This window comes from Saprolegnia parasitica (assembly GCF_000151545.1).
Source record: "Saprolegnia parasitica CBS 223.65 unplaced genomic scaffold supercont2.113, whole genome shotgun sequence".
Classification (NCBI taxonomy): Eukaryota; Oomycota; class Saprolegniomycetes; order Saprolegniales; family Saprolegniaceae; genus Saprolegnia; species Saprolegnia parasitica.
The window spans coordinates 27,406-42,710 of NW_012156507.1; the positions used below are offsets into that span (position 1 = coordinate 27,406).

General features: G+C 59.9%; 3 protein-coding genes across 3 annotated transcripts; 2 read left to right on the forward strand and 1 right to left on the reverse strand.

Moving 5' to 3' along the window:
• The first annotated feature begins 142 nt into the window (after positions 1–142).
• Positions 143–1,382, forward strand: SPRG_14081 (hypothetical protein). The gene is made up of 7 exons (XM_012353038.1): positions 143–221; positions 283–303; positions 352–434; positions 484–607; positions 657–908; positions 963–1,075; positions 1,129–1,382. The coding sequence occupies exons 2-7, from the start codon at positions 283–285 to the stop codon at positions 1,298–1,300; spliced, it is 765 nt and encodes a 254-aa protein (XP_012208428.1). The 5' UTR covers positions 143–221; the 3' UTR covers positions 1,301–1,382.
• Positions 1,383–1,544: 162 nt separating this feature from the next.
• SPRG_14082 (hypothetical protein) lies at positions 1,545–2,406 on the reverse strand (the record flags this gene model as incomplete). The annotated part of the gene is made up of 1 exon (XM_012353039.1): positions 1,545–2,406. The coding sequence occupies one exon, from the start codon at positions 2,404–2,406 to the stop codon at positions 1,570–1,572; it is 837 nt and encodes a 278-aa protein (XP_012208429.1). The 3' UTR covers positions 1,545–1,569.
• A 256-nt stretch (positions 2,407–2,662) lies between these two features.
• On the forward strand, positions 2,663–15,302 carry SPRG_14083 (hypothetical protein). Its single transcript, XM_012353040.1, has 24 exons — positions 2,663–3,237; positions 3,282–3,385; positions 3,756–4,606; positions 4,663–5,094; positions 5,449–6,708; positions 6,756–6,822; positions 6,876–7,156; positions 7,201–8,554; positions 8,599–9,494; positions 10,062–10,704; positions 10,750–10,941; positions 10,989–12,147; positions 12,195–12,564; positions 12,611–12,737; positions 12,788–12,894; positions 12,943–13,281; positions 13,325–13,389; positions 13,438–14,001; positions 14,050–14,276; positions 14,318–14,487; positions 14,531–14,573; positions 14,631–14,673; positions 14,721–14,798; positions 14,844–15,302. Exons 1-24 carry the CDS (start codon positions 2,666–2,668, stop codon positions 15,286–15,288), a joined length of 10,389 nt encoding a protein of 3,462 aa, XP_012208430.1. The 5' UTR covers positions 2,663–2,665; the 3' UTR covers positions 15,289–15,302.
• Positions 15,303–15,305: the final 3 nt, after the last annotated feature.

A 15,305-nucleotide genomic window follows, 5' to 3' on the forward strand; every position in this document is an offset into this window, starting at 1 on the left:
GTGTTGGGTGTTTCAAGCCACGTGTCTTGACCAAGGTGCGGTGAAATCCAATGTTTTCTTGGATTTCAGCCAATCCAGCGCAGTGAGATCCTTGGATTTTGACCAATGGTCTTGCGGTATCAGGGGCCCTCGTGTGGGGTTAGAACAAATTTGCCGACGTGCTCGAGAGGAGGAAAGATCCCCTCGCCGCTAGTCCGTAACAAGCCGCCAAGAGATCCAAGGTACGCGCCATGGCCTCCATATGCATGTGCGCAGGAGTGACTGACCTCTGGGCCTGCGTAGATGAGCAGCACCGGTGCAGGGGTAAGGCGACGCGCCGCCGCCCGACGATCGCTCCTAACTTCCATGTAGTACGACTTGTCCGTCGGGACCTTCTCGCCTGATGGCCGCATCTTCCAAGTCGAGTACGCCAAGAAGGCCGTCGAAAGCAGCGGGTACGTCGGCGAGGAAGCGGTCATGGGTCTCACATCGCGCGCTATGTAGCACCGCCATTGGCATTCACTGCACGGATGGTGTCGTCATGGGCGTCGAGAAGATCTTGCTCTCGAAGATGCTTGTGCCTGGCACGCACCGCCGTGTGCATGCGATCGACCGCCATATTGGCTTGGTATATCAGCGACGGCGCTCTCTGCATGTCGGTATTGAACTTGTATTAGGCCATGGCCGGCCTCGTCGCGGACGGCCGCCAGCTCGTGAACCGCGCGCGCGAAGAAGCGTCGGGCTACAAGAAGAACTATGGCAGCCCGATCCCGCCGCAGGTTCTCGCCGACCGCATGAGCCAGTACGTGCACTACTTTACGCTGTACGGCTCGGTGCGCCCGTTCGGCACGTCGATCATGCTCGCGGGCCGTGACGTCGACACGGGCAAGTGCTACTTGAACGTCATCGAGCCCTCGGGTGTCTCTTACGTACGCGCTACCAATATGCTACATGGACAGAAATCGAGGACACGAATCTTGTAGCGCTTCCGCGGTTGCGCCATGGGCAAGGGCGAGCAGGCCGCCAAGACAGAGATCGAAAAGTACAAGATCTTTGACATGACGTGTCGCGAGGCCATCAAGTACATTGCCAAGATGTACGTCGCCAATGCGGAGGTAGATGGTCGGGTGCTTAGGATCGACCATGTAGCCTGAATGTGCTTCACGACGAAGTCAAGCATCCGTTCGAACTCGAGCTCAGCTGGCTCTGCGAAGAGTCCAAGTGGCAGCACCAGTTGGTCCCGGACAACATCCGCGACGAAGCGACCGCGTGGGCCCTTCAGTCGATCCAGGACGATGAAATGGCCGACGACGACGAGTAAGCATCTACGCGTCGCGCGGCTATATGCTCTGTACTTTCAGCCGTAATCAACTGCAAGTCGATGCATATTGCGTCCTGCATCCAAGGTTCTCGCCTCGGTATCGCAGAGCTGTGGCTGCAGACAAGGGCTCGCACCTGTGCTTTTATGCCTGGCTCCACCCCAACCTGTGGTGCAATTACGCTCTATCGACAGGTATGCCGCCGCCAGATGCCGATCTGCCGCCGAACACGCCTGCAGAACAAGAGATGGATGCAGTCTCATTAGGTGGCTTAGCCGCGATGCGGCTTGGGGAACCACGGCACGAGCATCGACGTCTCGGCCTGGTACTCAGCGTATGGCGCGCCGCGCTTCTTGAGCGACACTTGCTCGGCCATCCACGCGCCGGTGAAGTAGACGAGGTAGTAGTACGCGACACACGGCAGCAACAGCAGCAGTGTCTGCGTCCAAAGGCTGCTTGCGGCGGGCCATGCCATAACAGCGTACGCGATCCAGAGAAGGAATTCGCCAAAGTAGTTGGGATGGCGGCTGTAGCGCCAGAGACCCTCGCGCATGACGCCGCCTTGAAGCTTGCGCTGCTTCCACTGGTCGAGTTGGTGGTCGGCGACGTTTTCGATTAGAAAGCCCAGGACCCAGAGCCCGAGGCCAACGAGTTCGAAGGCTGAGAGCTCAGGCGCCGTATTGGTCGCTGCCACATGCAACGGTACGGACATGAAAACAATGTTGGTCAGCGACTGACAATGGTAAAAGCAAAAGAAGTTGACGGCCATGGAATGCGAGCCAAAGAAGCCGCCGTGCGTGCGCCAGTGGGCCCGCCAATGGTCCCACCGGTGGTCCTCGCGCGTAAGATGCCCACGCAAGACCCAGCCGCACATGAAGCGGACGCCACAAAACACATAGAGCGCCGAGAGAAGCGCGCGATGGACGTGAACGCCGGGGCCGTAGACGTAGTACATGACCGCCATGGCTGTAAAGCCGGACGGCCAGCCAAAGTCGACCATCGATCCGTTCGAGCGCGCCATGTTGATGAGGTACATGAGCGTCATCCACGAGAGCTGGAACGCCACGTTGAGGCCGATCGCGGCCACATCAAAGTCGTCGTCGGTCATTTGCAAACGGCCATTGCCCTTTCTAATTAAGGCGATGTGATTGGCTCCAAAATGAAGCCGAGCTAGCATTTCAGCCAATCCACGCGTGATGACGCGAAGCGCCCCATAACGAAGCAAATTCAGTCATGGGCTGCTCCCCAACGAGGTTCTTCAAGGTTGTACGAGCTATCGATCCCGTTGGTCCTTTCTAGAATTCTAGGGTGCAGACAACAAAAGACGGTATTGAAATACAACAAATTGCGCAGTGGCGTTTCATTTTATGGCGCCTTTTCCAATTCTTCCACATTTGAGCGCGGTATCTTGTCCCGCGCGCGCCGTCCTGCACATGTGGTGGGTCATCCTCTTGGCCATTGCACGCCTCGCGTCCGGAGCAGCGTTTGCTTCATGCTATGACACGCTGCTCGGTTGTGCCGTCTGCAGCACGTTTGCCGAGATCGTGGTCGACAGGCCCGGTGCTCTCATGTCCGCCGAAGCCAACGGGACATCGCCGGCAGCGTGCCTTGCATCGTGCAGCGAGACCCAATGCGACTGCTTGGCTCGGAATGGCACAGTTTTTTGCGGTCGCGTCTCGAGCTTGCGCCCGATGGTGCACCAGGTCGCGCTGCAGCACTCACTGGATGCTGGGACTGTGCTGACAATCGGGATTGGCGACCGACCGAGCGGCACCGCTGTTCTCTCGAGCACCGACGCAAGCAACCTCACCATCACGCTCAGCGCTTCGTTTATCTATGTTGACGCTGCACCGGCGTGGACGGCTGCCCTCTTGGTGCCAGCGCCGCTGCAGGGTCGGACACCGTTGACCGTGACGTTCCGTTCTCACTCGTGGAGGCTGTACGTACTACTCGACAATCGTCGTGAGGCTATAGAGGCACTAGGTCCATGGCCAACGTCCTTCTCGGCGTTTTACCAAGTCCGACCACGCATGTCTACGACCACTTGCTGCACGACACACCGATCACTCTGCGCCAGTCCCCGCCACGTACCGTCGTCGTCCAATGCCACCTCGCAACTGACTTGTCTAGTCGACATCGCTGGACAACGGATCGCCATGCTCGAATCGTCGGCGCCGCGCTGCTCTCGCGCCTGTATCGCGCTGCAAACTTGCTCGGGCTGGAGCTATACGGCACCGACCTGTAGCATGCACCTGCCTCCTACAACCATGACGGTCCCTGCATCTCACAACCTGAGGGCTCCTGTGCCTCACAACTGCCCCTTGCTCGTGGCTCCTCGCATTGCCAACGTCACCGGCGGTGCCTTCCGCCTCGTCCTTCCCCACAACGACATACAACCATGTCTGCGTCTCTCTTGACAAGTGGACCATGACAACTCATGTACTCTATCTGTGATAGATCCGTGTCAGCTAGCACCCATCGGCTACGAGCTGCAGCAGTGGCGTCTCGGGCGCTGGGAGCGGTGCCAGCGGTATACGACCCATACAGCGTCGGCATACATCACACGCGACGCTGTCAACGCCCGACTGCAGCCCAGTACGATGTATACGTGGCGTTTGGTTGCTCACGAAAGTCTGGCGCTCAATACGTCGAGCCACGTCACTTTTGCCGTGCGCACAGCCGTGGCAGGCTGCCCGGCGACGCGCCCTCGGTTGCGCATTCTCCAGGTCTTGGCCAGCGCTGTTCGTCTCCGCGCATTACAGCCATGGGATCTTAACGGGTCCCAACCGCAGGCGCTGCTTGTACAGCTGCAGTCGCCCAATGGCACGGCGCGCGCAGAGACATTTGGTGCGCGTGCGCACGAGATCACGCTGCATCGTCTCGATGCAGAGACGAATTATGTCGTTCAAGGCGCGCTGATGGTGGCAGATTGTGCGGATCGTTGGAGTGTTTCCGTGGCCTTCTCGACGCCGGCACCGGCTTCGCCCAGTGAAGTACTCGGCCTCGCGATCGCGGAATCATCGTCGACCACATTGAATGTGGCATGGCGCGCGCCGCTGAGCTCGGGCGGCGTATTGCTCCACGCCTACGTTGTGCGATGCCGTCTCGTCCACGGAGCATCTAGCGACGAGCCCATCACCAAGCACGTCGGTGTCGACACGATGCAGTTGCCGCTCACCGATCTCTTGGCCAACTCGAGCTACAACATCACCGTGCAAGCTGTCAACCGTGCGCACTTGGCCGCGTCGGCGTCTATCATCGCTTCAACACGGGTGCACGACAGCAGCACCGAAACGGGCGTTGCCAACGTGACATGTCGACCGCGCACCGGCGGCAGTTTGTTCTCGAATGGTCGGCGCCTAAGGACGCGAGTGGCGGCACGTACGTTCTCACGACGCCGACGACGTGCATCGAGCTGCCGTGGACAACGACCTCGATGGTCATCTCGGACAACGTGTCGATCCAAGTCGCCATGACGTTCGCTCTGCAATTCGTGCGCTCTGGTCGCAGTAGTGCTAAGACGATGCTATCGTGCGAGACGGTGGCAGCGACACGCCCAGCGGTCACGTCGGCGCCAACACTGCTCCGTGTATCAGGCGGACGCATCATGGTTGCGATGGCACCGCCCAGAGACACGGGTGGTGTCCCGCTCCTAGCGCATGCCGTCATCGTCCACACAGCCTTGGAAGCGCTGAACCAACGCATGGTTCTGCCACTGGCTTCTACCGTCGCAAAGCTCCCAAACTTGCGGCCCGAGACGACGTACTTGGTGGCGTACCAATCGCAGAACCGCATGGTCGCCGTCTTGTGCCAAGGAAGACATCTCACGTGGCTGATTGTATAGGGTTGGAGTGAGCTCTCGCCGTTCCTTCGGATCACAACGTTGCCGGCAACGACCCCGACGCCACCACGGCATCTTGGTCTACTGGAGGCCCCGTCGCCCAGCAGCGTACATTTGCAATGGGATCGACCAGGAGACACGGGTGGCCACCGTGGTATCCGCTACCTCGTTTTTGTCTTCCATACCACTGGCGCGGGAAACAACCTCGTTCAGACTGTGGAATCCGAAAATACAACCGCAATGATCGGAGGTCTGCAACCCAACACGACATATGATGTCTCTGTGGTTGCTACGGTCCTCTGCGGCGAGGCGTCGCAAACAAGCAAGGCAGTGACGTTTACTACTGCGCCACCTCCGATTTTGCCAACAGTACGACGAGCCGCCGAACGGCCTCCACCCGCACCGATCAACCGCACGTGCGTATGGCACGCCTTGTACACCGTTGACTTTGTTGGCTCTTCCGACGTGGCGGATCTACCAGGGCCGTGCGATGTGCTCGCGCTTGCTGCCGCGGCGAGCGGTGGCGCGCTACGCCTTGTCTGGACACCGCCCGTCACGGTCAACGCACCTATCATTTCGTACGACGTCCTCGTCGTACGCAGCGAAGCCACTCGGCTTTTGTCGGCGCCGGCACCAGCCATCACCGTTGCTGGGTTGCTCCCCAAGACGTCGTATGGCGTTCAAGTCGCAGCCCGGACAGTGGCTGGTCGAGGAGCATGGACGGCGCCAGCAGTGTTTGTGACGTCCGACGTCTCGCCACCGTCGCCACCATCGACATTACACATCGTCAAGACGACAGGAGGTGCAGCTTCGATCCTTGTTGGCGCACCTCTGGACACGGGTGGCGTGCCCCCGACAGAGCTGCTTTACGCCGTCTCTATCGACGCCCGTCGCCTCCGTCGCCAAAGTTACGCCTTTCATGTGCTCAACGCGACGCACGTACGGCTGCAAGTCGGGCTCTTGGCGCCCGGCACAACATATGGTGTCCAGGTGCAAGCGATTTCGCCCAACGTCGGTGGCAGCGCGTGGACACCGACACTTTCAGTGACGACATCGGCATCACGGACCGTTGCTGGCGCCGCGCCTGTCGTGCTACTGGAAGCCACCGGCGGCGCGCTGCACGTAGGCTGGTCAAGCGTCGTGGACGACGGCGGGGCGCCAATTCAAAGCTACACCGTGCTGTTGCGCCGCGCCTATGCTAGCGCGATTGTCGCGATGTGCACAACCACCACGCCAACGGGGTGCTGGGTGCGGGGCCTGGCGCCGTCCACGGACTATCTCGCATCCCTCGTCGTTCGCAATCGCATTGGCAGCTCGACGGAGAGTCCTACTGCGGTCGTTGCGACGACAGCACCGACGCCACCGACGTCGCCCACGCGCCTCTGTGGTACGTTTGACGAGAACGCCGGAGGTGTCCAACTGGTCTGGGCTCCGCCAGTGGACGTCGGCGGCGCCACGAGCGACGACCTCTACTACGTCGTTTCCGTCGACTCGCACCCACCCAGTGTTACAACAGCAACGACGTGGACCCTCCCAAGGAGCAACGTTAGTCGTCTCAACATTTCTGTCGTACGCAAGAAACTCTCTTTACAAACACTTGGTCATGCTGTGCTTAGACGGCGGCGACGGCGTGGGGCAGCGGCGCGCCGGCGATTCTCTTGCTTTTCGGGAAGGATGCGTGTGGTACGCAGCCTGCAGTAGTGTCAAGTGATCCACATCTCAGCTGTCCTGTTTAGTACCGACAAGTATTGATGTGTGGCGAGAGATCAACTGGTCGTTCGCTGCATCATGTCCCACCTGCGAGACTACTTCCGCGTCCCCAAGCCTCGAGTCTCCTCCGTCGCCCCCACTTGTGGCACCCAATCGGCTTTTGGCCGAGACCGCACCAGCGGTCCACCTGATAGTGGTCAATGTGGGTGAAGACGGTCACCTTAACACGACGTTCGCCTACCAGCCAAATGCTTACGCCTCCTGGCTCCTACTGCCAGCGTCGCCTGACGTCTCTGTCCTTCTCCACGTACGAGTTCGTCCATAGCGCTTCGTGTCAAGCTCCGTCTTTAGGTCCGCGTGTTCGAAATAGAGTGCGACAACGATAAGGTCAGCTTCTTTGAGGTGTACCAAAACGGCTCTGAGCAGCTCGTATGGCAAGGCGGCTGTGCTCGACTGCCGTTCACACTGCGTAGCAGTGCACCGGGCCTTGGCCTCCGGATGATTCTAGCGACCGATGACTCGATTCAACTCTCGGGCGTCTATTTGAGATACCATGGTGTACAAGGTGTGTCACTCGACACTTTGACGATCCCGTGTCCGACGTCGTGTGGGCGATATGGCATCTGTCGCGATGACGGCACGTGTGACTGCCGACCGCGCTTTTCTGGCGAAGGATGCACCAACCACGACGTGTGCCCGCACCATCCTGCGTGCTACCGGCCCGACGTCATCGTCGTTGATACGCGCTTTGGCAGCGATGTGCTTGGCACCGGCGGCTTGAAGCGCAACAAGGCCGTCCAGTCACTCACCCGGGCACTCGAGCTCGTGCGACCCAACGGCCTTATCGTCTTGTATCCTGGCACCTACGCGGATGTGCGCACGTGCAACGTCATCTTGGAAAACCACAATGTGACGATCACCTCGTTGGTGTCTCTTGCCTGGTCGGATAGAAATGTGCCTGCCTTTTGGATACCGGACTCTGCCTTGGCGGTGGACGTCGACTGCACGGGCGCACTCGCTTCCTGGCACATTCGCAACGCGTCGAGGGTGGCTCTCTCCAGCCTCCGCCTCATTGGAGGGATTGGCCCCGACGCCCGCCTCCGAGTGACCGACAGTCACGCGGTGCTGTCGCATGTCACAATTCGTGGCGCGGTATCGTCCTCGGTCGGTGGCGGTCTCGCAGCAGCCAACTCGACGCTCTCGTTCCAACATGTTTACGTTGAAGACTGTGTGGCAAAAAGTGGTGGCGGAGTCCACCTCGAATACAGCACCTTGAAGGCAACCGCTTCGGCGATATCCCACAACACGGCAACGTCGGACGGCGGTGGGGTCTCTCTTCACTCTAGTACGCTGCACGGCGCGCAGGTCGCGTTCAACACGGCAGCGCGGTACGGCGGCGGCATCGTTGCCACAGGTGTCGACAATGACCTCTCGGATGGAACCATCTCCAACAACTCGGCCGTCGGCGGCGGCGGCCTCGCCGTGCTGTCGGCTGCCAGCCTCGACATGGAGCGCATTCGAGTTCTTGGCAACACCGCAACCACTGGCGGCGGGCTTCTTCTCTTGTCCATCCAGCGTCTCTCTCTCGGCAACACGACTGTGGCTTTAAACACGGCGATGCAAGGCGGCGGCCTCACGCTGCAGTCCGTGAGCAACGGCTCGTTCAACGTATCGGAACTCGCGCTCTTTGAAAATCACGCAGCAGGTACGCATCCGCGCTTGGTTTTTACTGTCCTCAGATTCGTGCAGATGTAGGCGGAGGTCTCTACGTCCATGCCAGCTCGGTCCTTCTCGACGGACTCGTCATGACCAAGTGCACCTCCAATGGTACTGGCGGTGGTCTCGCTACCCACAGCTCGAACGTCGGGCTTCTCCACACTACGATCGTCAACAACTCGGCGGCGACGTCCGGTGGTGGACTCTTTGCGAACAACTCGACGGTCGTCGGTGACCGCGTCTCCATCCTTTCCAATGTGGCGTCGCTCGGCGGCGGCATATGCGTAGTGGCATCGCAAGTCAAGTCGATGCACGTCCTATCCAACTCTGCCCATCTCGATGGCGGCGGCGTCGCGGCCTCCAATGGCTCGTATCTCGCGGGCCTCGTCGTAGCTGCGAATCGAGCAGCGCAAGACGGTGGTGGTCTCTTTCTCTCGGGCTGGATCTCGATTCAAAACACTTCCGTTTTGGGTAGCTTCGCACAGCGGCGCGGTGGCGGCGCCTTTGTGGGACCCTCCTCTACTGTCATGTGCTCGAGTCTCGCTTTGGATGCCAACATAGCTGATGACGGAGGCGGCGCCTATCTCGACGGTCCCGGCATCACATTGCAAGGCACGTACGCTGCGACGAGCAACCACGCTCGCGTGACTGGCGGTGGCATCACCTGCAGCAAAAGCTGTCAGCTCGATGGACCGACGCTCTCGAGCAACTCGGCCGATGCGCTCGGTGGCGGCGTCTTTTGCGTCAACGGCAGCTGCACGGTTCAAAATGGCAGGATACAAGGCAACCGAGCCATGCGTGGCGGTGGGCTCGGCGCCCAAGACGCCACGGTCAGCTTGGAGCGCTGCAACATCGCGTTCAACACGGCTAATTCCACCGGCGGTGGCATATTTGCTCAAAACAGCGCTGTGCGCCTCTCGGAAACGCGCGTAACTTCTTGCATGGCTACCACGTCGGGGGGTGGCTTGGCCCTGATCCATGCAACTCTTCTCGGCGCAAACGCGTCTGTGCTCAACAACAACACGGCAATGGCTTTGGGCGGGAACCTCGTCTGCACCTCCTGTTCGATCGTCAACTTGGCGATTGAGGACGGCTCGGCTGCTCATGGTGGCGGCGTAGCTGTATTGCAGGGCGATGCTACGACCTTGGTCAACGTGTCTCTTTTCAGAAACGTCGCCCGCCAAACGGGCGGTGGCCTCTACATACAGAATGCGACAGTGCACCACACCGACATGACGATCGTCGACAACCTTGCACCAAGAGGCGCGTCACTTGCACTATCTGGCGCCAGTGCCTTCTTGGGCACCACGACCTCGCTCCTAAATGCAACAACGATATGGACAGCCACTCGACCTCAGAGTGGACACGTGTACGTCGCACCAAACGCCATCGCCGTGGTCTCGGCCGTGTGCATTTCATATGGCGCTGCGCGACATGGCGGAGGGCTCTATATCGACGTCAACAGCTCGTTTGCTGGCGATCGCATTTCCTTGGAGCGGAATGTCGCGGTCGCTGGCGGAGGCATCTACGCTGCGTCAAGCACGCTTGTGGCTCTCATGAATGTTACGCTGCGGGACAACGCGGCAGACGACGGCGGCGCCTTGTATGCAGTTGGCGCGCACCTCTCGTTGCAAGGCGTGGTGATGACGGCCAACCTCGCCAACGTCACTGGCGGCGCCATCGCTCTCTTCAACTCGTCGGGTGCTGCTTCAACCTGCGCCTTCTCCAGCAACACGGCCAGAGGTCATGGTGGAGCCATCGCGCTAAGCGCCGCCTCCCGCTTTGTACTAACGACGACGCACTTGACGGCCAACGCCGGCTCCAACGGCGGTGCCGTCGCCGTCTCCGGCGTCTCGACGTTGACGCTGGTCAACTGCAGCGTCTTTGGCGGAGAGTTGAGCAGTTTTCATGGCGGCCTCGTCCATGCAGATGCATCGACCGTCGTCTTTGAAGGGTCGACACGCCTCGCAAACGGTGCGGCCACTCGCGGCGGGGCCTTGTATCTGGCCAACGCGGCCCGTTTGTATGGTCATGCCGTTCACATTGCATTCAACGTTGCGTCTCGCGACGGCGGTGGCATTTTTGCTACCGGAAACGCCACACGCGTGCAGCTGCAATCCGCGCTGATCGACACCAACCGTACGCTTCATGTGTGTGCATCGCTTCAATTGTGTACACAATTAGGCGCGGGAGTTTGCGGCGGCGGCGTCTACGTTGATGCCGGCGCCTCGTTTCTCATGTCTGCCAACTCGAGTATCCAAAACAGCGTCGCGCGAATGCACGGCGGCGGCATCTATCTCCACGGCGCGTTGGCCAGCGCGGCCGAGCTCTACGATTCGAGTGTCGTTAGGAACGACGCGACGGGGCACGGTGGCGGTACGCACCTTCTTCGTCTTTCGTTGCACGGCCCTGACGGTTTACAGGTATCTTTGTGGGTCACGGGGGCCAGCTCGTTCTGATTGGCACAACTGTGCGACGCAATCGCGGGCGGCGCGGCGGCGGTCTCTTTGCGACCACCGCCAGCGTGACCTGCGTCCACGCCATGTTTGCAAGCAACAGCGCCAACACGGGTGGCGCCATTTTCGTAGATCGCTCGAGCTCGCTGCACAGCCTCGCATCCGACTTTTCGCACAACCTCGCCGAGACGAACGGGGGCGCGCTCGTTTTCGCAGCAAGAAGTGTTGGTATCGTCGTCAACTGTACACTTAAGACCAACGTAGCCGCCTCTGGCAACGGCGGCGCCATCGTGCTCGAGAGTGCAGCACACGTCACGCTGCGTCAGTGCGTCGCCACCGACAACACGTCGCCACGCGGCATGGGCGGGGGGCTCTGTGCCACCAACGGTGCACGCGTCAGCGATACCGGGTCGCTTTGGACTTTGAACGCTGCGAGAGACGGTGCAGCGATCGCGCTCGTGTCGCCGGGGCCCCACGAAAGCATCAATGCCACGCTCTTGAGGAACGCGGCTCGGCGCCAAGGCGGCGGTCTCTACTTGGACCATGGTGCGGAAGTGTCGACGTTTACCTCGCTCGTTTTGCGCAACAACTCGGCGTCGTCGGGCGGCGGTGTCTTTTGGGTGTTGGAGCATCCGTCGTCCGGAGCCCACTTTTTCTGCGACAATTGCACCTTGGACAAGAATGCGCCGACGGACGTCGCGACGTCGGCTGTGTCGGTGGGGCTAAACGCGTGGCCGTCGTCGTTTTTGAGTGGCGTACCGCTCACGGTCGGCGGCAACGCATCGGCGTACGAGGCGTCGGTGCTTCGGCGATCGCCGTTTTCGTGGGCGACGGTACACACCACCGATTACTACGGACATCGAGCTGGCCTCGACAACGCGACGACGTGTACGTTTTCCGCGTCGGCGGCGGGTCTCGCGCTGTCGTCGACGCACGCAATCACGTACACCGCTGTCAACGGCCTCGTCGCCTTTGCAAGTGCCGCCATTCAAGGACCTATCGTCGCGCATCCCGTGCCCGTCTCGGTCGTGGTCGAATGCAGTCGTTTCGGTGCGCAAATGGTGCCTCTGCAAATCGCCATGGTCCTCACACCGTGTGCACCGGGGTACTCGACCGACCCCGCAGGGTACGCATTGTACGTGACATGTCTATGGAGTTTAGCCATTGCATTAGGCGATGTGTCCGGTGTCCGTCGGGGCAATATAGCTTGAACGGCACAACGTGCTTCAACTGTCCTCCCGGGGCGATCTGCTCCGAGTACATTCTGACAACGGGCGCGCCCGCACTTGTTGGTGTTGCCCATCCGCGCACACTGCCCAACTACTACCTTGACCGCGCGCCGGCGAGGCACCGAGAAACGCAGTGTGATCCATTGAGTTGGCCGTTGACAGACCCGTGCCGGGCGTTTGCCCTTGCGTCGAACGACATGGAAGCCGCGTTGACGCAGTGCTTGACGAGTGTCGTGCCGGCGACGTACGTGGCGTCCTGGCCGCCGATGCGGGAGTTCATGTGTCTCTCTGGCCTCGCGTTCTACCCGTGTCAGGTTGTGTCCTTCTTGCTCCTTTCATTCTCATGTTGAAGGGTCTTAGGTCGAGAACGTCTGCCTTGGCAACATCGACAGTCTACTCGGTCATGCGTGCGCCCTTGGCTACGCCGGCTCGTTGTGCGGGCGTTGTGCGTCGGGGTACTCCAACTCGATCTCTGGCACTTGTCAATGTAAGACTTTCTTGTCGCTCAAAGTGCAAGTGGAGACTCGGTGGCACTAGACTGCAACGGCAATTGGACGTCGCTCACATGGCAGAACGCCCTGGTACCGTGTCTCAGTCTCGTGGTAATCGCTTGTTTGATTGGTGCACTTCGGCTCTACCTCATCGTATGTTGTAATGATGGCGTATTCGCAAGCTGCATGCTCTGTGAATAGGATGGCAGCGAAGTGGAGCTCTTGCGCCAAGCCAAGCTTGACCAGCAACTTAAAGCGCGCACCAAGCAGCGTGTCACGTGGTGGGCCGCGGTGCGTTCGAATTGCCATAAAAAGTACCTCGCGTGGCAAGCGCGTCGACGGCCAAAAGCGGCGCCACGCGACGTCTTTGGCATCACGCTCGACACGGACGGCAATCCTGATTACGTGAGCGTCTACCTCGAGAAGGCCAAAATCCTCACGGGGTTTTTCCAAATTTTCGGTAATTTTCGAACCACGTATGCAATTGCGTGGCCGCCCGCCATCAACGACGCGATGGTGATCACGTCCCAGTTTAGTCTGGTACGTTGACGTTGTTAAAATATCGCAAATGATAGGTCGGTAGGATCTCGTCGCGATCGCTGGCATCGACTGCTTCATGCCGTCCACGTCGTTCTACGTGCAGTTCATGTAATGCGTTTCCTACCATGGACGACTTTGGTCCACTTTATATTTTAGTTCGACGCTGGCCGTGCTCGTCTTGATCTTTACGCTTGTTTTCATTTTTTACTACCGTGGCGCGGCCCACTACATTGAAAAGCTCAAGACAATTCCGCGCTGCTGCCCTCGCTGTGGCCTTCCAGTCTGGGACAAGTACGTGCCCGACCAGCGGCGACCGTCCATGCCGCAGCCTCTAAGTGGCAGCCGCCAGAAACGCCGGCGACAGTCACTCGAGCAACGGGCGAGCACCTTGTTGTCGCTGGACGATGTAAGCTCGGCCCACGGAACCATTGCCGCCCGCCGCGTCCTCACAGCACTTCGCGCATTGCTCACGGAGCCTGACCCGCACATGTCGCATGCCCGGCAACTGCAGCGCGAAGCGATCAACATGTCGACGGCCAAGGCGTACACCGGGGCACTGCCCATGTACCGATCAACGCACCGCATGTGTCCGGCCAAACCGCTCACCGCCCACGTCCGATCGCGCGTCCTCCGGAGCAACCTCTGCGTCTGGCAAGCGCGCGTGAAGCTCCGACTGCACTATCAATCGTACCGCATCAAATGCGTCAAAGTGATGCTCGGGTGCGCGCATCTGAAGCGCGTGCGAACTGTGCAACTCACGGTTCGTAGGATTCTCTTGCTTTTGTACCCCATGGTGTCGCGGAACTTTCTGCTCGTGTTCCACTGCGACCAAATCGGGGCGCGCTACTGGCTCGTGAAGGACCGCAGCCTCGAGTGCTACACGACCGAGTGGTCGCTCTACGCCTGCGTCGCGCTCGCGGGCGTCGGCGTCTGGGTCGTCGGCGTCCCGTTTCTCTTTTGGCGCACCGTCTACAAGGCGCGGCACCGGCACATTGGTATGTCAGCATGACATACCCGTTTCTGTCATGCGGCGTAGACACACGCTTAGCGCTGCTCGAGTCACGCGCGTACCGACCGCTGCGCGAAAAGTGGCTCGCAGAGATGCGCACAATGCTGGCGGCCGAAGGACGATGTGTGCCCCTCGCGCTCGGACGCCGCGACGAGATGGCTTACTTGGGCCACTACATGAAGACAAAGAACCTCGAGGTCGAGCACTCGCGTCTCCACTTCAAATCTCAAAAGCATCTAGGACTCTGCGGTGATGGCGCGGCTGGGTCTCATTTACCAGAATTGTACGACAACCATGTGGTCAGCGACTCGCACTACTCGACTCACGATGACTGCATTAGACAAAAGCGAATTCTGGTGGTTTGACGTCTTTGATCTGATTCGGTACGACATTTCCAGACAGCGACGCGCAATCCACTGTTTCGATCTAGAAAAGTGCTGCTGAACGGTGTCCTCGTCTTCCTCCAGGGAAACGAAATCGTCCAGTCGACGTCGGGTCTCGCTCTCTGGTACTATCTGTCTTGAATCACGCTACCGCTCACATGTGCGTCTAGTCTGCTCGCGCTCACCCTCACGCTCCAATGCAAGCCGTACCGGTCCTGGACCGACTCGCTCGTGGCTGGCGTGACCCAATTCCAGCTCTTCATCACACTCTTCCTCGGGTTTCTTCTCCTTATGAACACGGCGTCGACAACGGCGCTCACACCGGTGGCCGCCATCGTCGACGTCGATACCATATCGCTCATGCTCGTGGCGACCAACTTGGCATCCGTCGTCGTCGCAGCCGGTGTCCTACTCCACGACACGATGCGCAACCGCCGCCGCATGCAAAAGGTGCGGGCCGTCCGCCGTGCCGAGCTCATTCAAGCAGCGGTGCGGAAGCTCTGGCGACGCGCGTACAACCACGCTGTGGTGATTGCGTATGCAAATCGGCCGGCGCCGCTCTCCGTTGCACTCCTCATACAGCGCGCCCGGCGTCTACCCCCCTATCAGAACTAGGATTTATCCCGAACAAC